Genomic DNA, 21510 nt, shown 5'->3' on the forward strand with positions numbered 1-21510 from the left:
ATCCAGTTCCCAATCCCAGAAGACAGTCACCAAAAAGTAAATACCGAGAAGGAGCAGGGTTGTTTTGTTGTGTTTTTTTTTTTCTCCCTTTCCTTCTAGATAAACATGTCCCAATGAACAAAACAGATTTTGCAAACACATTCTGTCTACTAAATCTTACGTAACAGCTGTGTGAGAAGGACTTAGAGGAGAGAAGGATGAGGCGTGGGAGGGTGGGCTTGGACTTGATGAAGAGAACTAGAAAGTTCAGAAATCCACAAGGCGGAACAGTTCAGTCCCACCTACGTCTCATTAGATGGGGATTTCCTCCTTGCCTTTATTCTGTCCCTTCATCCCAATCCCGGGACCTGTGGTGGGCTTGCCAAAGATAAAGATCTGGCTGCAAATATCAGTTTCTTCAACTGAAAAACCAAGCAATCAGGACTTGTATCTTTAGAGGACACGTCCTGTCTTCTGCCTGCATCCTCTTCCTCTCCCACTGACCTCGCTAGCGTCCACTGCAGCCATAAGGCTCCTCTGGAGTCAGACGAGGGAGTATTGACCTTGAGCAGCCCATCTGGCCTGACTGTGCTTGGAAATGAGGGACCTAGCTCAGATCAAGATCTTGGATTCTGACGATCAGGGACCAGCACAAGAAATTGACCTTTTGCCTCAGAGGCGCCCGGATATGTGTGTTTCTGTTCGATGTCGAATTGGCTCACTCTACCATTCAGGAATGGTTGTTGTTTGGTTTGGTTTTAACGCTCTCCTCACTCCTCATTTGTGGGTCAGATGCTCTGGACAGTCCAATGGAATTCTCTCCGCTTCCCTGCTGGTTGCTGCCAGACACAGAGTGCTAAATCCTGTCCGGCTGGTGACTTGAAATGATGATGTGTGAAACAGTGCTGCTCCCTGGACATCCTGCGCTCATTCACACGAGCCGCTTTGCCAGTTAACCACAGTAGGGAAGAGCGGCCACAAAGCGGGGGGGTGGGGGGGAGTTCGTTCCTACAGCCCTTGCCTTATCTTTGCTCGGGGATCAGGGTACCTACTGACGCTCCCAACCCTTCCCCCAAGGTCAGTACTGACTCCAGTACTAATTGGTCAGCCTTGGAATTCCATTTCATTCACTAGCATTCCTTTCCCAGGCCTCCTGGAGCAATTTCTTTAGCAGATTGTAGCACAGCCAGAGACAGAGAAGTCGTACTTGTGTGCAGAGCAGGGGCCCCGGAAGCAAAGCAGTCTTGCTGCCCCTTCCCACTCCTGGCTGTGCGCATGCTGTTGGTGCTCCCCCCTGATTGCGCGCCTGGTCCCTTCTCATCCGGCCAGGCCCCAGCTCAGACGACACCTTCTCTTTGACCGCCCCATCTAATGTCTCATGTTCAGTCACTCCACATCACACCACCCTGTTTCACTTAGGCCATCGCCCTTCCCACTTTCTGCAAGTATTTCATTTATCTATCTCTTCCCCCACGCACCCACGCTAGAGAGTAAGCTCCATAAAAATAGGAACTTTTGTCTTACCCATTCCTGTTCCTGCAGAGCCTTGCCTCACCCCTGGAACACAGTGGGCACTAAATATTTATTAACTGAAGAAATAGGTAGGAATATAGCAATTAAGAACTCCCAAAGCAAATATATGGTTTCTCTCAGGAGATGGTGAAGGCAGACTGACACATAGTTTGAGGAATGGAATAAAAGCCCAGGGGTGTCCCATGTTGGTTTTCATAATGGTCTTAATTCCAAACCAAATGTATTGAGTCAAACATCACAGAAAGTGAGTTGCTCTCTTCACTTCCTCTGACTCAGACTAAACTGCTCCCTTTTGAGTAGGTTAGGTCAGGGTCATGGAGACCAATACGGCACCCTTCCCGGCCAAGCTGGCCTAACTGAGGCCTCAAAGGATGCCCACTTCCAGATTTCCACTGGATGGTGCCCCCCGCTTAGCTTTCCCGAGGGCACCAAGATGTACAGCAGTTTAAAGCCCAGCCTGGGTATCTTTATCTGGTCTTTATTACACCCTTGCTTGCCTCCAGGTCCCAAAGAGCCCACATTCCTCTCCAGAGCTCCGGGGCCCTGCAGGCAGCTCTTTCCACTGTGAGAGCCCTGGAGGGTGGGTGGGTGTGTCCTAGCTCCTCTCTGCCCAGCTGTGAAGGGCTTCCCAGGTGGCTCAGTGGTAAAGAATCCGCCTGCCAGTGCAGGAGATGCAGGTTTGTTCCCTGGGGTCGGGAAGATCCCCTAGAGGAGGAGATGGCAACCCACTCCAGTATTCTTGCCTGGAGAATCCCATGGACAGAGGAGCCTGGCGAGCTACCGTCCATGGGGTCACAAAGAGTCAGACGATGTAGCGACCGAGCACACGGCCACGCCCGGCAGTGAAACCGTAGGACTGAGACAAGGCATCCTTCTAGCCTGGCGGCCACGTGGTTGTCGTCTCAGAAGTCCTTTGCTGGCATGAGAAGTGCTGACTTCACAGACACCGTCCTTTGTCTTGTTGGGGCAAGATCCGAGCCTCGTGTCGGGAGAGAGATATTAAAGATTAAAGAGCCTCCTCCACCAGGAAACGGGATCGTTTTGCCTGAATCTCTTAATTTGTTTTTCCCCCCATACAAGTGCGTTCATGTTGCTGGGCTCCCTGGCTCACTCCCCAGCAGTTTGTAGTCATTATTCTCTGGACTCTGTGGTCTCATTGATATTAGAGTGTGTTTCATCTGCTGTAGGTGACGCTTGCACGCTCCACTGCTTCTTCTGTTACGTTACTAACGACTCTTCTGTTGGTTTCAGCCTTTAGCCAAGCCCACCCCATCCACACCCCACTCTCCCCCTGTCTTTTATTGATGCTATGTTGACTTTGTGTGTCTCTGTTAGTTCAGTTTTCTGAGCACCTGCAGAGAATTAACCATCTCTACTGGCTGCTGGGGATCACCCAGGCCTTTGATCTGTTTGATTCTGTACTCTGGGAGACGTTGAAGGACTCTGAAACCACACCAAAGCGCATAAAAGGTGCTGTTGTCACTGAAGCCTGACCTTCCAGACTAGCTCTACTTAGGGACCAGAAGTCATTCATGTCAATACAGATGTAGGTACCGTCCGTTAAATGGTTGCTACATACCACTCACTGTTCTATGCACCTAACATGACTATCTTATTTAATCCGTACGTGTAGGCCTAAAAAGCCACACATGAACTGACCACCGTTACTTCTCCAACCCCATTCCTTAGTCCTTTCTGCCTTGTTCTGGCTGTAGCGACATTGGCTTCTCTGCTGTCCCTCTTACCCAACAGGCACATTCCCTCCACGTGGCTTTTGCAGTGGCTGTCCCCTCTGCCGGGAATGCTTTTCCCTCAGATGCCTGCCAAGGTTTCTTTTTAACTTCAAGTCTTTGCTTGGTACCATCTTCATGAAACCTAACTAGACTCCTTTCTATAAAATGATGCTACAACTGCTACCTCACACGCCTTCTCCAATTTGCTCTATTTTTTCCACTCAACTTACTTACTATATAGTTAATTATTTTGTTTATCTGTCTTCTCCCAACATAAGGTAAGCTCCAGGAGGGCAAAGAACTTGTCTGTTTGTTCCCTAATATATCCTAAGCACCTAAAAAGCAGTATCAGGCACATTTTAGATGTTCCATGATTCCTGCTAATTAGATGAACTTTGCCCCTTCAAGAATCCTGTGAGGTGGATGTTTCTGTTGTTTCCATTTTAAAGATGATGGAATTAAAGCTCAAAGAATGTAAGTAACTAATTTGCCCACATCACTCAGCTATTAAGTAATGGAGCTGAGATCTGAAGCCAGGATTGACTCACTCCAAAGAAAGCATTTTCAAACACTAGGTCAATAGTTCTCAGACTTTTTGTTGTTTTTTTTTTATTTTTTTGGCGGCTCCATATGCAACATGCAGAGTCTTAGTTCCCTGACCAGGGATAGAACCCACGCCCCCTGGTTAGGAAGCAGAGTCCTAACCATTGGACCACCAGGGAAGTCCCAGCAAACTTCTTTTTACATTATTTTATAAGAGGTTGTTCTTAGTTTATTTATTTTTGGTCGCACTGGGTCCTCACTGCTGCAGGCAGGCTTCCTCTAGCTGCCGTGAGCGGGGCTGCTCCTCTTTGTGGTGCAGGGGCTTCTCGCCGTGGCGGCTCGCCTAGTTGCAGAGCACCAGCTCCGGGCACTCAGGCTCGGTGACTGAGCATAGGGGCTCAGTACACTTGGTGCTCCGGCTTTTATTGCTCAGCAGCATGTGGGATCTCCCCAGGCCAGGGGTCAAACCCATGTCTCCTGCATCAGCAGGCAGATCCGCACCCACTGTACCATCAGGGAAGTCCGCCCATCAAACTTAGATACACGTTAAAAGTCACCTGAGCTATTTATTTAAAGGCACATTCACACATCCCAACCCTGAGGAGTCTGATTCTGTAGGTCTGCAATACAGATGCTCCTTGAACCATACTTGGAGAAACATTGGGATACACTATATTTCATTTAAGGGTTTGGAATCTATATAAGGAGGTGTAGAAACGAAGTCCATGGGACGTGTTCTGAGTGCCTACTACGTACCAGTCTCTGTGGCATATAAAAGCAAGTGAGATGGAGTCCTCACTCTCAAGATTCAATTTTTTGGTAGTAATGGGGCAGCCAGACACATATATTATTAATAAATCATGGAATAGTAAAAATCACAGGCTTTAGATTCAGGCAGACCCATGGTTCAAAGCTGGAATGGCAAATGACTTAACCTCCCCGTGTCTGCAACTAAAATGAGAACAGCAATATTTACCTAATATGACAGTAATGAGGGATTAAATGAGGTCATGTGTGTACAGAACTCAGGAAGGTAGTTTAAAAACAGATAACCGACATCAGGAGGCAGTGGATAAAAAGTGATAAATAAGTGGCTTAGAAACAGTAAACATAGAAAACTCAGGAGAGTTTTGTCATTTTACAGTCTTCTGTTTTACAGTTAGAGTACCAAAATTTTTTACTGTTGTTAATATAACTTACATGGAAATCTTTTTCAAAATACATTTAAATAAATATATAATACCACTCTCTGCATTCCTTTTTATCCCCCTGCATTTCGTATAGAACTTACCTTGCATCTAAGTATATACTTATGAATTACATTATGCTGGAAAACACTGCTGCCGTCAAAGCTCATGGAAGTGTACCTTAAAAGCAACAATTGTGTTTTAATTATTTCTCCTCCTTCTCGATCAAGTTTCTATCGTGTGTTTAATGCCTAATTTCTCATTGCTGTTCTAGCACTTGCCTTTTATACTTCCTTTCGCTCTCCCGGGTTACTTTGTCTAGTCTGTACCGGGCTTAGAAACTAGATGGCCAAGCTTATTAAAAACTGTGAAAATAACCAGGACATTTCTCGAAAGCCTGTACGTTAACCACATAAGCTTTAGTGTGTGAACTTTGTGACATCTGTTTTGCCTACTTAGAGGGTTATTGGCATCTAGATATTTGAGAGCTCCTATTAGTTAAGTTGTAAATACATTTGGTGGGACTTCCTTGGTGGCCCAGGGGTTAAGATTCCACTATCCAATGTGATCCTTTCCTGGTCAGGGAGTTGAGATTCCCACATGCCTCATGGCCAAAAAACCAAAACATAAAAAAGGAGCATAAAAACATAAAAAATATTGTAACAAATTCAATAAAGACTTTAAAAATGGTCCACATCAAAAAAAAAAAAAAAAAAAACTTAAAATGCATTATCTATTATTGTGTAGGGTACAGACACCTGGAAAATCCATTGTTGTTCTCAGGATTAGAATTTAGTCCATTTTGTGGCTGTGTAACTTAAAAGAGCCTTGGCAATCACAAGGCCATAGATCTCGCCTCTTGCTCTCAAGTAGGTAACCAATCGTTACCTCCATTTTACAGGTGAAGAAACTGAAGCCTAAAGAGTAAGGAGCTTGCTCCAGTGGGGTAGCCCGGCAGAGCCAAGGCAGGGTTCCAAGTCTCCTGAGCCTCCCTTCCCCTCTGCTCAGCCACACTGTTCCCAGGAGGAAACAATCATCGTGGGCTGTAGAAAGGAAGGAAAACCATCAATAATTGTGACCAAAAGGCAATGAAGTCTGATTAGTATTGTAACTGATCTGTTTTAGCCCTGACTTTGATAGGTGTCTCCCCGCCGCCCCCCGACCCCTGCTTACTGTGCCCCATGGGCCCAAACTGTGAGCATGAATAAGGCGGAGCCAAGCGGCATTATAACAAGATCCAGAAGCATGTAAAGGATTTTAAAAGATGATTATCAGCTTTGCAAACTCTTTGCATTATGGACAAAAGCAAGTGACTTAGAGAAGGCGGACAGAGCCACGGAGAATGAGGAACACAGAAGTGCCTTTCTGAAGGAAGATGCAGGATTGGCGTTTTCTCCGGGTGGCCGGCTGGTCTGCTTGCTTGCTTTGACAGCTTTACTGAGAGATAATTTTCATACCATTAGTCTGCGTGGCTTTTGTGAAGTACATTTTATTCTGATTGTAAGAAAATGCAAATCATCCATAATCCCCAAACCCAGAGTTAACCACCATTATTAACACTTTGATGTAGCCCGTTCTTTTTTCTGTGCAAGTTTATAGCCTTTTTTTTTTTTCCTTTTAAAGCAAAGATGGGATCATACTGTATACAATTTTTTTTTTTTTGCCCTCTCCCTGAATAATTATGAGGTTATCTAGTTTATTTCTTTTCTTCTTCAACTTGTTTAGTCAGATGGCTCAAATCTTTATCGTAAATGCTTCCAGAGAGAAATTCTACATCTGGGGTTGAAAACTCGCATGCCTGCAGCAGCCAAACAGGTAATACATGGAGCACGGGTGTTACTCAGTGCAATGCATGGTGGGTACCTGACAAGGGCGTCCTCTGCCCAGCTCAGCTGATCGTGGCCGTGAAGGAATGGCCTTTCTAAAAATAATTTTTTTCAGGGTTTCCCTGGTGGCTCAGTGGTAAAGAATCCGCCTGCCATTGCAGGAGACACAGGTTCTATCCGTGATCCTGGAAGACTGATCCCACATGTCAAGGAGCAATTAAGCCCAGGAGCCGAGACTACTGAAGCCTGGGCACCCAAGAGCCTGTGCTCCGCAACAAGAGAAGCCGCCACAACGAGAAGCTTGCCCGCTGCATCTAGAGAGAAGCCCCCGCTCTCTGCAGCTAGAGAAATAACGGCAACAAAGACCCAGCACAGCCAGAAATAAAATAAAATTATTTTTATAAGAGTTTTTACAGGGCTATCTGAAACCTAGATTGTATTATGGGGATTGTCTTGATTTTCTAATGTTTTAACTCAAAAAATTAAAAAATACAGTTCAAACCACACAAACCCTGTGTTCCAGTCATATTCTGTCTCAGTGAATGCCAAGAACTTCCCAAGCATCATCTCACTTAATCATCATGGAAGTCTTGTTCATCTAACAATTACTTATTGAGAACCAACAGTGAATAAAAGAATCAAAATCTTTGCCTTCCTGGAGCTTACATTCTAGTAGGGAGATAAATAGAATGCTACTGTATCCTAGTAGGTAATACAGTTAAAAAATATATAGTCCATCATACAGTGATAAGTTCTATGGAGCAAAATAAAGCAGGAGAACGAGGCGGGGAATAGGGGAGTGGCTGTTTTAAATACTTAGGGCCCCAAAGGCTTTACTGCTAGGATGGCATCTGAGGAGAGACCTGAAGGAAGTCAGCGCAATACAGGGGCATGTGAAGACAGCAGGTACAAAAGCCTGAGACAGGAACACGCGTGACATATTCAAGAAACAGCAAAGCCGTGGGGCTGGAATGGTCTGAGCAAGGGCTGGGTAAGAGATGCAGTTTGGGCCCCCACCGGATGGAGTCCGAGAAGGATGAAGTCTTACCCTATTTTACAGATGTGAAAACTAGGGCTCAAAGAGTTTTGCCCATGCCACATAGCACGGAAATAACAGGTATTTTGAACTCAGGCCCGCCTTAATTCCAAATCTCATGCCCTTAGTGACTATGTGTGCTGCACCAGTGTGGGTTTATAGCATCCCCACTCTTCTAGCAAGTTCTGTGCTACCTAGATTCAAATTATGTCCTCCCTGTTTTTTAGGTTACTGCCTTAACCACAGAGAATTACAGTTAACGAATCCTAGAATGCTAGATCCAAAGAGAACCCTGAGGACTATTGAGACAAATAATTTGCAGTTTTTTATATAGTCGTGAATGGTCTTACTTTTTTTTCTTTTTCTATGGTCTTACTTTTTTAAAAGCCGTTGATGTCTGCCCACTGCTCATATTTCTGTTTGATTTTTCTAAAATGGGTTATACATGAATGTGACAAAATTCAAAAGGTATAATGCTTACATACTTTAAAACACATTTAAATTTAGTCTAATCGACCCCGATCATTTATATGTGAGGCACGACAGAGGAAGAAACTGAGGTACAAAGGGCTGGTGCCCAGTTGGGACTTCCTCGGAGATGAAGAATCTGCCTTGCGATACAGGGGACATGTGTGAGATCCCTGGTCAGGGCACCGAGATCCTACATGCCTCAGAGCAACTAAGCCCGAGCACCGCCGCTAGAGAGTCTGTGCTCTGAAACTAAGACTTGAAGCAGCCAAATAAATATTTAAAAAAAAAAAAAAGAGTTGTTGCCCAGTTGAAGGCCACACGTCAGTGGGCACACCAAGTACCTTATCCAAACTCTGTAAGACCAGACTTTGTCTTCTAGCATATTTATGACTGAAAGAAACTGGGTGGGTGCATCCTTTGATGCCACTGGGTATTTTTTTTTTATCTTTTGCCTTTCCTTTTGTCTGCTGCCAGCTGCACTGAAAGATGAGGGTCCGAGTTGAGACAGCCTGACCCACTGTGTCATTTCCCGGGACGGAGAGCCGATCGCGTTTGGTTCACATTTTTATTAAAGTAAGATGAGTGATTCACTCATGTCACAGGCAAAGACTCTTCTCCCAGGGAAACCATACTTTGACAAAGAGGATGGCTTTAAGGAACAGAAACTGCTAACATCAATTTCCTTTCCCATCCACTCCCAAAAAAGTCAGACACTCTCTGTCTCTGGACACCTCTTCCTCTGACCCACACATATACATATAATTATAGATACGGTTCATTATATATGCCCACAGAAGACAGAAAACAGCAGGAAAGACAAAGGTGGATTCGTCTCAAGAAATGTATATGTTTGTCTACATCCAGCCCTCTCTCTGCTCCCTGCTGTTTTGTTTGTGAAGTCTGTTTTTTTAGCTCATGGGTAGCCAGAAATGCATCATCCTTGGTGGAAGTTAGTGGATTCTGACAAGAGAACAGTCTGTGGTCTTTATAAATACGCCTACAGGCTGGCAACAGCCTTCCCCGACTCGCGCCATCATTGAGAACCAGGGAACTTAGATTGTTTTTTATTTTTAGTCTGTCTTGGTTCAGCTCACCCTCAGTGAGTAACTCTTGTTAGCCACCGCTTCATATTATATTTATTTAGAAAAGAAGGAAAATGCATTTTAAGCAAAACAAATGCATAATCTGTTCCACTTCTTATTTATTCTATGGCTACTTTGGACAGTAGAAAGCCCAGAAAAATAATAACTTTTATTGGTTTTTGTTTTCTGTGGCTTGCTTTCTCAGACAAGTCCTCATCAGACAGTTTTGCTGATAGCTTATAAAACCCGTGCCAATTTTTTTTAAGCCTCATTTTATTTTTTATTTTTTTAACTATATATATTTTATTGAAGTATAGTTGACTTACGATATTTCAGGTTGTCAGCCTCACTTTAAATTGGAAAGGGAAAAAAGGTAGTTGGAAGTATTTTTTATGTACCTTCAATATACTTTTCCCTTGCTAACCTATGTCTGGGCCTGTTAACATTGTAGACACAGGCTTCTAATGACTCAGCATGTTTACTGTTTTTGTTTCCCCTTCCCTATTTTCTTTTAGAGATTAGCAGCAGATCACCTAAAATAGAAGGGCCCTCTCAGTTTGACTCGGGGGACAACCAGGAAGCTGGGAGCCAGACAGACTACATCTGACCCTGGGGTCAGCCTAGGAGAAGGATGCTAGAAAGAGGTGGAATACCCAGTGGTAGATTTCAATGTAACAGAAATGACAGTAATAGCATTTGCAGCTAACATTTACTGCATTCTCACTACTGAATTTTCCAGGAGAAATAAAAGCAGGCCGAGAGCCCAGGGTCCCAGGCGCCATATGGCCAGAAAGAAAAGGACATCACGGGAAACTGGCCTCCATAGTAAAAAGAGGCTGTGCCCTGGAGTGGGAAGGCTTGATCTCATCCTGTCTCTACCACTTCCTTGGTGATTTTTATCCCTGAATGAGGCTCACTTTCCTCATCTATAAAAATGGGAATACTTTTATTCCCACTTTCCTCTCTCTGCCCCACAAGTTTCTTATGGAGATCAAAAGTGGTAATGCATATGAAGATGGTTTGCATAATTATACAGTCTCTCTATAAATATGACTCATCTGTACTTTTAATTGTAAGAAACGAGGATTGGCAGCGCAGCGCACTGACTATCCAGGAAGGTGGTGTGCACCTGCCTTGGGGCAGGAAGTCTGTTATTCACTCGTCAATAAGAACAAAGGCGGTGAGATAAAATAATTATGAGATAAGGCACGAGATCCTTCTAGCCACCCACTGGCTGGAGCTGGAGAGCGTCCATGAACTGAGCCTTTTGTTCTGCAGGTGCCATCCCACCTGCGAGCCTCAGACACAGGAGGAGGCCCTCTACCGAACACTTGCCCCGTGCCGAGTGCTAGAACGTGAAGCCTACTACCCCTCTCTTTTTTCAATGGCCTCTCCGAATCCTCTCAAGAGCTCTTCATGATTAGTATTGGCATCATCTTTATTCATATTCATATGATGATGATTTACTGCCGTTTCTAGTGGGCATGCTCATCGCGACATGGCTCCTGAGCTTCAGCACCAGGATTTAGATCCTGGCCGACTGATTCAGGAGCCCGCACTCTTAGCCACACGCTGTATGAGACCCGCTCAGGGGTCAGGGCCAGCGATTTGTGTGGCCGTCCTGCACAGAGCCCGGCGTTTTGTTTTACTTTAGTAGATGTTTATTTATTTGGTCGCCGCAGGTCTCAGTTGCGGCACGCAGGGCGTTCACTGAGGCACGCGGGCTCCTCTCCTCGAAGTGTGAAGGCTTTCCTCTAGTTGCTGCGCGCGGGCTCAGGAGTTGGGGTGCGTGGCTAGAGCCCGCAGTTTTAAAGCAGTTCCTCAGGCCTTCTCCCCCAGCCTCCTCACCCCCACACCTCTAGTGAAGGCTGTTGAGGACAAAGTTAGGTGAGAAAAGGCTTGTTTTTTTCTGTTATAAGGTAAGGCTCCTTATAGGATTTCCTTTTCTTGGCGGGGGACGGGGGCTGCACCTGGTGGCCGGCGCGATGTTAGTTCCCGGACCTTGGCAGTGCAAGGGCAGAGTCCGAACTACCGGACAGCCAGGGAACTCCCAAGGTTTCCATTTTTTTTTTAAGTACATTGTATTGTTTAGTCACAAAGTCATGTCTGACTCTTTTGCGACCCCATGGGCTGCAGCCCGCCAGGCTCCTCTGTCCATGGGATTTCCCAGGCCAGAATACTGGAGCAGGTTGCCATTTGCTCCTCCAGGGGATCTTCCCAACCCAAGGATCCAACCCACATCTCCAGCATTGGCAGGTGGATTCTTTACCACTGAGTCACCAGGGAAGCCCCTTAAAAAGTATATCTGTTTAAAAATTTTGTTCAGCCCTTACATACCACAATGTTCTTATTTTACAGCTAAGGAAATGGGGGTCCAGAAAACCTGTGGCCAGAATCACGGAATTAGTTCTTTGCAGAACTCAGATCAAGTTCTTTTTTGTATATCAGGAGGTATCTTTGTGGGAAAACAGACTTAAAAAAAAAAAAAAGCATGAAAATCCTCATTTCAGTCATTAAAACCCTAGGTGGCTCAGATGGTAAAGAATCTGCCTGCAGTGCAGAAGACCCAGGTTGGGTGGGGAAGATCCTCTGGAGAAGGGAATGGCAACCCACTCCAGTATTCTTGCCTGGAGAATCCCATGGACAAGAGGAGCCTGGCGGGCTACAGTCCACGGGGTCGTAAAGAGTCGGACGTGACTGAACGACCAGTACACACACACACCAAGGAAATTTAAAATACTGCCTGTTTTTCAAAAATTGAGTGAGGTATTCCAGATACGCCCCCATTGAGATGGCAGGATTTTCCTCTCAACTTTACTTCATCCTCCAGCTCTCGTGCCTGTGTGACCGTTTCTGTTGTATTAAGAACCGGAGTGGCTCACAGGAGTTTGCGGCAGTCCCTGCTTCTTCCTGGATGAAAATTACACCTCGGCTCTGAAATCTCTGCCTCCAAAGGCACTCCCTTTTGTGAACAGTAGTGCAATGCTAGGCTTGAAATAGCTTCCTTGAAGGGCTAACTGGGCCCTTTGGGAGAGCTGCCTCCGTGTCCTCAGTAAACTGTCTGGAGACTATGCCCGTGCCCGAGGAGCTAGCCCTATTGCTCCTGGAGAGAGACTCTTCTTTTCTCCCGGCTGGTGCCTCCTTCCACAATGCCACCTGGCTCCCCAGCCTGGGCACGGGCTGCCTGTTGGGTTTCACGTCGTCATCAGAGCTAAGGCAGTGTCCCCCCCGCCACCCCCCGCCAGCACCAGGACTTGCCCCGGTCCTCCACCTCTCAGCAGCCGCATCATGACGTCCAGAAGAGAGGGTGGCACCCTGAGGGTCTGACCCAGTCTGGAGGGTTCTTCTGTACCAGCCCAGCCCTCCGGTTCAGTCCCGCAGCCCCTCACCTGGTCAGACTGCTGGGATGTGCCGTACACAATCCCTGGGGAAGAATTTTCAGACCCTGATTAGAAATGCTCACATCTCTTTAAATCTTTGTAATAACATCAGCAGTTTCTGGGGGGTTTATGTATTTATCTGTGGCCGTGCTGCATCTTCACTGCTGCGCTCGGGGTTTTTCCAGTAGCGGTGAGCTGGGAGCTGCTCTCTAGTTCCGGTGTGGTGGCTTCTGTTGCAGAGCCCGCGCTCTAGGACCCACAGACTCAGGAGTTGTGGCTCACGGGCTTAGTTCCCCCTATGGGATCTTCCTGGATCAGGGATCAAAGCCACGTCCCCTGCAGTTGGCAGGTGAATTCTGAACCACTGGACCCCCTGGGACGTCCCCCTGGAGAATTTCTTTTGTTCATTCTTGGTGAAATTGTTACTACATGATTTAATACTTTGCCTAGAATGTATATACTGGTCAAGAAGTAATAGTCACTTGGTATTGGGCTTTGTCATAATCAAATATGAAAACGAAAGAGTCTGGCTCTCTGCCCCTGTTTGAACACACTTCACATAGTCTGGAGACTAATGAGCTGGCAAGGAATAGTATTAATAATGCCCCACAGGTGTCACTGGAAGCCATTGCTTCTCATTCCTTTTGTCAAATCATTTCCCTTTCAGTAAACTATCATTTTCCTCCATTTACAATATAAAACAGCTGTGCTATCAAGGAAGATAAAATTGAAGAACATGGCCTGCCCTTCTTCTGGGGTTTTGCTGGACAAGAGCATCCCCCATGGATGTTAGCAGTTTTCCTGTGTCTCATGGTACCCAGTGCTACATGAGGGGTGAAGCTATCAGATGTCTTGCCTCCTCCCCCTCCTCCCCCCTCTCTCCCTTCCCCTCCTTGCAGAGTAGCACTGAGATATTTACTCAGCTGCGGACTGGTACCAAAGCCTCAGTGCCCTGGGGGAAAGGAAGGGGTGGTATGGTCATGCCCTGAATTATCCATGTCCTTCCGAGCATCTCTTGGCAGAGCAGCCTGGCTGGGGGGCGAGTGTCACTTGGAAGGAGACTTCACAACCCCTGCATGAAAGAACATAAAAACAATGGCAACTGAAAATTGGAGAGTCCACTCATGGGCTGTGGTATTCTCTGGGCTCTGTGGTAGTTCCTACTGAGATCGTGCAGCCAACCAATGAAAGGCTGTTCAGTCCTCTGGGATTCCCAGTGGCTTGGGAGCATCTCATTATCTCCAGCTCCTGTCCCAGCCCTCAGCCTGAAAGCACTCATGCAAATGAACTCAGACTAAACCCGGTTCCTCCTCCAGACTTTCAGAGGTGGTTAAAAAAAAAAACAAAAAACCCTCGATTCAGGCTTGGGGGAAGGCTTCTCTGAGTAAGGGACAAAGATATGGCCCTTGATCCTTTATCCTTGCTTTCATGACGCCACTCTGACCCTGGAAAGGGCACCATTTCCCAGGAAGAGCGAGAGGCATCTGAATCTTCAACCACAGGCCGCTGCAGTTCTTTGGGGCAAATGTGTGGACGCACATGGTGGTCTGCGAGGAAGATGTAGCGATGACTCAGCTGCCCCCACAGAGCTTCAGAGCCTAGAGTTTCCACAGCAGGAAGGCAAGACCAGATGGAGAAAAGACAAGAGAAGGTCTTCAATCCTTCTTTTCCAAGAAAGGAGGAAGTAAGAACGAGTTAGCCCTTGAACATATTGGGCATGACTAATTTCTGACGAGATGAGTTTTCTTAGCCATCATAACCTCATCCATCACTCTCTAGGATTAAAGTGGGGACAGCCAAGAGAAGAATATTTTGAGTCAGGGGTTGGGTGTGTTGAAAACTCTAGTATTCTCGCCAGAGTTGTAACAATGCACGCATGCTAAGTCACTTTAGTTGTGTCCGACTCTTTGAGACACTGTGGACGGTAGCCCTCCAGGCTCCTCTGTCCCTGGAATTCCCCAGGCAAGAATGCTGGAGTGGGTTGCCACGCTCTCCTCCAGGGGATCTTCCTGATCCCTTCCAGGGATCCTGATCCTGATCTCCTTCCAGGGTCAAACCTGAGCTTCTTTGGTTTCCTGAATTGGCAGGCACGGTCTTAACCACTAGCACCACCTGGGAAGCCCCAGAGTTTTTCCACAGTTTGTTGTGATCCACACAGTCAAATCCACACACACACAAAAATGAGATGGTTGGATGGCATCACCAACTCGATAGATATGAGTTTGAGCAAGCTCTGGGCATTGGTGATGGACAAGGAAGCCTGCCATGCTGTAGTCCGTGGGGTCGCAAAGAGTCAGACACGACTGAGTGACTGAACTGAACGCAGTCTTAGGCTTTAGGGTAGTCAATGAAGCAGAAGTAGATGTTATTCTGGAACTCCGTTGCTTTCTCCATGATCCAACAAATGTTGGCAATTTGATCTCTGGTTCCTCTGCCTCTTGTAAACCCAGCTTTTACATCTGGAAGTTCTTGGTTCATATCTGCTAAAGCCTAGCTTGAAAGATTTTGAGCATAACTGTATCAGCATGTAAAATGAGCACAATTGTGCAGTAGTTTGACCTTTCTTTGCCCTTCTTTGAGATTGGGATGGAAACTGACCTTTTCCAGTCTTGTGGCCACTGCTGAGTTTTCCAAATTTGCTGACATATTGAGTGCAGCACTTTAACAGCATCATCTTCTAGGATTTGAAATAGCTCAGCTGGAATTCAGTTACCTCCACTAGCTTTGTTTCTAGTGATGCTTCCTAAGGCCCACTTGATGTCACACTCCAGGATGTCTGGCTCTAGGTGAGTGAGCACACTCCCGTGGTTATCTGGGTCATTAAGACCTTTCCTGTATAGTTTCTCTGTGTCTTCTTGTCACCTCTTCTTAATCACTTCTGCTTCGTTAGGGCCTTGCCACGCCTGTCTTTATTGTGCCTTTCCTGGCATGAAATATCCCCTTAATACTTCCAATTTTCTTGAAGAGATCTCTAGTCTTTCCCATCCTGTTGTTTTCCTCTATGTGTATTTTACTTAGATATAAAGTCTGCAAGTCACCTGGCGTAAATAACCCTATCATCAGAAGTCAAGTCCCCCACAAACCAGTCAGATGCTACCTGCTAGAGTACCACTTGCTGGACCTTGAATGCTAAACCAGCAAACATCTGAATCTCAGTCTTCCCTCCTCTTACTAGCTCTGTCTCCTTGAAAAGTCATTAACCTTAAAGAAGCCTTGTTTCTCTGTTTCTGAAATAATGATAGCTAACACTTAACAGAGCCCTTGTGATGGGGCCCCTGTTCTCAGTGATTTACATTAGCTCACAACAACCATATGATGTTGGTTATCCTTATCCCCACTTTACAGATGTTGAAACTGAGGCACAGAATGCTTAAAGGTCAGTAATTTGAAATCAGTGGCAAAGCTCAGATCTGGACCCAGGCAGTCTAACTCCAGAGTCCCTGCCGTGCGCCACGATGCAGTACCGAGCCGCCTCCTGAGATGATAGGATGGGGCGGGGTCAAGACCTCTGGTCCTCGGGCCGGGCACAGTCAATGGGACTCTTACTACAACGTTTAGAGTAAGAAAGATTGACGGCTCTGGCCACCCACAAAAAGAGCAGCACCAGTTTGCGGGGATGTTCTGATTTTGATCTTATACCAAAGTCGTCTCATGTCTTTGCCTTTGAACTTTGAGGACCTGCTGGGTGAAGCTTTCCTAATTGGGGGGATTCCTTTAGAGAAGGCGTCTGTCGGTGCACACAGCTTACCTTCCTGCACCTGTCGGGGTGGGGCGCCCCGGCCAGTGGGCGGGATGCACGGCGTAGCTTCTCGCACAGGTGTACTCATCCCCGCCTCCCCGTGGCCCCCGGCCCAGCGCAGGCCGATGCTGGAGCGGCAGTCTTTTTGTTGACAGTAATTAGAACCTTCCAGACTCAATTTCTTACATGCAAAAAAAAAATCCCAATTCACTTGAATTGTCTCCTTGATCTAGTTCACCTGGAGCTATTTAGTCCCTACAGTTTGTTTGGAGTGGAGAACAAGCTTTTAAGCCTTCACCCATTACCATTGATAAGATCAAGGTGCGGAAAATGTTAGTTGGGTAAACTTTGGAGCCAGACTGCCAGAGCTTGGAGTCCAGTTCCACCAGTTAAGCATGATCTGAGTTTTTGTGTCTGTGAAATGGGGATAAACACAGTGAAGATTAGATGAGACAGCACAAGTAAAACCCTTGGAAGAACTGTGTCTGGTCCAGAGTAAATGCCCAGTAAGTGTTCACCCTAAGTATTATTATCATCATTAAGCCCATCCAGCCCTTAGGCCCAAAAGGCCACCCACTCCAGTATTCTGGCCTGGAGAATTCCACGAACTGTATAGTCAGTCCATGGGGTCTCAAAGAGTCAGACACGACTGAGCGACTCACTTCACTTCCCCTCCCAGCCTAGGAAGCCAGGGCTCTGGGAAGCCAAACACGCTCCTCCTGTCTCCCACACTCTGGACCCTTCTCTCCCCACTTCCTAGATAATTTCATCTCTCTAAGCCTTCATGTCCTTATCTATGCAGTGACGCTGGGACTACTGGAGTCTATCTCATGAGGTTGTCTTGAGGTTAAGCAAGCTACTTCAGAGCCTGAGCACAGAGCTCAGTGACTGACTGACTCACTGTTGTTATTCCTGAAGTACAAAGGGGCTGCCTGCAAGGCTGCTCTTCGAGATCTTGGAGAGCTCTTTAGAGCCAAAGGACCCAAAGGCAGGAGCATTTAGGATTAACCAGTGGCTGAGCTGGAGCCTCTGAGCTGGGGAGGCCGCCAGCTTGTTGGGAATGGTGTGCGTGCTGAGTCCCTTCAGTCATGTCCGGCTCTGTGCGACCCCGTGGACTGGAGCCCGCCAGGCTCCTCTGTCCATGGGATTCTCCGGGCCAGAATACTGGAGTGGGCTGCCATGCCCTCCTCCATATATTGTTGTTCTTGTTGTTTAGTTGCTAAGTCATGTCCAACTCTTTTGCAACACCATGAACTGTAGCCCGTAAGGCTCTTCTGTCCATGGGATTTCCCAGGCAAGAATACTGCTGTGAGTTGCCATTTCCTTCTCCAGGGGATCTTCCTGGGAATGGAGGAGGCATAAAATGCAGACTGCAGAAGGATATTCAAAAACAGGTTTGACTCAAACAACCTGACAGAATTTTCAAGGCAGAACGCTCCTAGGGGTTTAAGCTTTAAACTCAGCAAGAAACTTCTTCCTCCTCTCATCTCCTGCCTTTGCCCCCAGGATTTAAAAACAAAACCAAGCGATTTCCTTGGTGGTCCAGTGGCTAAGACTCCATGCTCCTGATGCAGAGGGCCTGGGTTCAATCCCTGGTCAGGGAACTAGATTCCACATGGCCCAACTAAAGATCTGCCATGCCATGACTGAAGATCCCGAGTGCCACAACTAAGACCCAACACAGCCAGAAATTAAATAAGTAAATGAATGAACACTAAAAACAAAATCAAATAGCTCCTATTGTTTGGCATTACTGTGTTCTAGACATTCTGCCGAGTACTTTCTAGACATCATCTCTTTTAATCTTAACTCGAGCCCTGAAAGGTAGGTGTCATCATTCCCGTTTCACAGATGAGAAACTGAGATTTATAGAGACTGAGCGGTTTGCCCAAGGTTGCCCACCTGGGGAACCGAGGAGCCAAGGTTTGAACCCAAGCCAGAGGGTCGGGAGGAGAACAGCTCTCCTTTGCTCATCAATGCTCTGATTCGGGGACGAGAGTGAACTGCTCACTCTTCTCCCAGATACGCACTGTGCAACCCAGGAGTGTTTCCAAGTGACAGATGCCTCTCCCTTGAAAGCATCTGGCCTTGATATCATCCTGAGTCTGCTTTAATATCCTGAGTCTGCTGTCTTAAAGAAACAGAACTGCTGTCTTCCACAATTAAGGTAGCCACAGTTGTGTGTTTGCCTGCACTTTCACTCGTCTCTTTATCTGACTATCTTCCTCACTTTACGTGTGGGAATGTCAAGTTCCACAAGTGGTGAACAGGCTGTATTCTGTTTTTCTGATGTATTTAGTATTCCCCAGAACTGTCGATGCTTTGGAGAACAAAATTATTTTTGTAAATTATTCTTCTATCCTTAGGAAGCAAGTATTTGAAACACATGAGTTAGAATATCATCAAGAACCTAAAAATGCTGAGGGCAGGAAAACCAGGAGGCTAGAGGCAAAGATGGCATTCCAGCGTTGTCTTTCTTGATTAAATAAGCGGGGTGGGGGGCGGGGGACAGGTGTCACAACTCTGTCTCAGCTTCTCATTTTCCTTCACACTGTTTATCTTCCCAAGAGTATCTTGCAGATAATGTGGGGGATAAAGATGAATAACTGGGAAATACTTTGCCCCCCCACCCCAAGAATGGTGTCAGATCCATCCACCAAATCTTAGCGTCAGTTCTATTCAGTTCAGTCGCTCAGTCGTGTCCGACTCCTGCGACCCCATGGACTGTAGCCCACCAGGCTCCTCTGTCCATGGGATTCTCCAGGCAAGGATACTGGAGTGGGTTGCCATTTCCTCTCTAACTCTTAGCCTAAAAGAGCTTTAATGATTCAAGGACAGAACTCGCTCCTCTCTGCACAAGGAGCTTTGGAGCGAGAAGAAAGCAGGAGCACATTCGATTCAGTGGCTTTTCTCCGTTTCGTTTTTCCTGTCCCTCACCCCAAGCCCGCGAGCCCACAAGTAGCTGTTACTCTTTCCCCTGAAGAACAAAACCTCCGACCAGGCTGGTGCCCGAGGTCAGGCGAGCGAGGAGAGGAAAGTGCACGCCCCGTTGTGGCCGAGACGGAGGCCACAGAAGCCGTCTTGGTCCTCTGACCCACGCTGACGCGGAGTCTGTCCCCTTGCTGTCCCTGACTTTGGCGGTGTGGTTAGTCTGACTCTGTGCCCTCACCTTGAATTGAGCCTTGATGAAAAAGGAGTAGGAAACCCAGGCCTGTCCCTGGGGATTTGGGGTTTTTATCTTGGAAAAGCATCAACCGAACTCGCAGGGACAGGAGATCTAGATTCCTGTGGCTTGAGCTAACTTAGGTCCAAAGAAACCAAGCGCCTGTGATCACCATCTTCATTCCCTCAGTGTGGCCTTGCCCTCTGGGCTCCCTTCTCTCACCAGGCTCCCAGTTAGGAGGGCTTCTGGGCTGCTCCATCCTGCTTTACCGTCAGCACATCCTTCCGTATTTGAAATGCTTTGGTGGAATACTTGTGGATTGCAGCTGCCTGGCTGGTCTAAAATCCCTCAGCTTTAGGACACGCAGTAACAAAACAACTTTTTTTTTTCTTTTTTAATTTTAATTGGAAGATAATTACTTTACCATATTGTGATGGTTTCTGCCATACGTCAACATAAATCGGCCATTGGTGTACACGTGTCCCTCCATCTGAACCCCCCTTCCACCCCCCTCCAGATTGTCCCAGAGCACCGGCTTTGGGTGCCCTGCTTTATACATCAAAGTCACACTGGTTATCTATTTTGCATATGGTAATATATATGTTTCAGTGCTCTTCTCTCAAATCATCCCAAAACAACTTTTAAGCGTCAGTGTATTTCCTCTCCCCTGACTTTCTACAAAGCCCTCTGAGTTTACCTCTCTGGGTTTTCTGCTGAGCCACGGAGCCTCATCCTGGCTCATCTCTCCCAAAGCACTGCTTCTGTATATCAGGAGTCATTTGGTCGCCTTGATTGTAGATCGTGGGTCTTGGCTTCCTACAGTAGGATGACCAGATTTGTGTGTGGACATCCAAAAGAAGCCAGCCTGCGCAGAACTGGATGACAGAGCAAGAAGGGCTGTGGGTCGCCCTGCTGTATTCTTCTCCCCCATATGTTGCAAGACTGCCTCTGCCTCAGCCCTGCTTCCAGATATTCTGTGCATGGTCTTTGGGCATGTTGTGGTGAAGGCGACCATGCCAGAGAATTTCAGCAAATTTAGCCAGCTTTGAAATGACTCATTTTTGCGGATTTTCAGACACCAGGAAAATCAAACTGAGAAGGCTAATAAAGTTGCCCCTCTAATTCTCCCTTCTTACCCAACCATCTCTCAAACCAGTGAAGCTCCTTTGGCCAAAATGTTGTAGCTGGGTGCCTCCCATCCTAGAAAAACTTTGTAGAAATATTGATCTTAAAATCTCACCCTTGGGTTAACGCAGCCTTAATAGTGACTCATCTTGAACCATGTTGATATGCGGCAGACACCAGCATAATACTGTAAAGCAATTATCCTCCAAAAAAAATTTGTTTAAAAAAGAGCAGTTCTACCTAGGGTAGGTCTGAAACCCCTGAAATGACCGAAAAGACCGCGGTGACTTCCCACCCTGAGGTCTGACGCCTTCCTCTCCATTTCGCTGCAGATTTGCTGACCATGAGGGAATATCACTGCTTGCTGCAATTACTGTGCCCGGATTTCCCCCTGGAGCTCACTCAGAAGGCCGCCAGGTATGTCTCCCGGGCTCCTGAAGTCAACTCAGCCCCGTCTCTGGCTCGGGCTTCTGAGAGATAATGGCAACGTATGCAGACAAACACACCGTTAGGAGAGAGTAAAACTGATAGGGAAGGAACTGGCATTTGGAGAGGGGTCTATTTGGGATTTGCCCCAAAACATAATATTCACTTTCTGCATCTCCAGGAGGAAGCCAAATGATCTTTGGTGGTTTCTGTGGGGAGCCGTAGGGTCTGTAGATAGAGTTGGGGGTGTGGTGAGATGAAGAGGCAAACATGCTCACACCGGCTTG

General features: G+C 46.8%; 1 protein-coding gene across 1 annotated transcript in view; it reads left to right on the forward strand.

Moving 5' to 3' along the window:
• CSTPP1 (centriolar satellite-associated tubulin polyglutamylase complex regulator 1) overlaps positions 1-21510 on the forward strand; it is a 198913-nt gene that overhangs the window by 153069 nt on the left and 24334 nt on the right. Inside the window, exon 4 of the mRNA XM_061153098.1 lies at positions 21130-21214. Coding sequence (XP_061009081.1) covers positions 21130-21214 — 85 coding nt within the window. The remainder of the gene's footprint in view (positions 1-21129; positions 21215-21510) is intronic.

This window comes from Dama dama, chromosome 1 (assembly GCF_033118175.1).
Source record: "Dama dama isolate Ldn47 chromosome 1, ASM3311817v1, whole genome shotgun sequence".
In the NCBI taxonomy this organism is placed as follows: domain Eukaryota; kingdom Metazoa; phylum Chordata; class Mammalia; order Artiodactyla; family Cervidae; genus Dama; species Dama dama.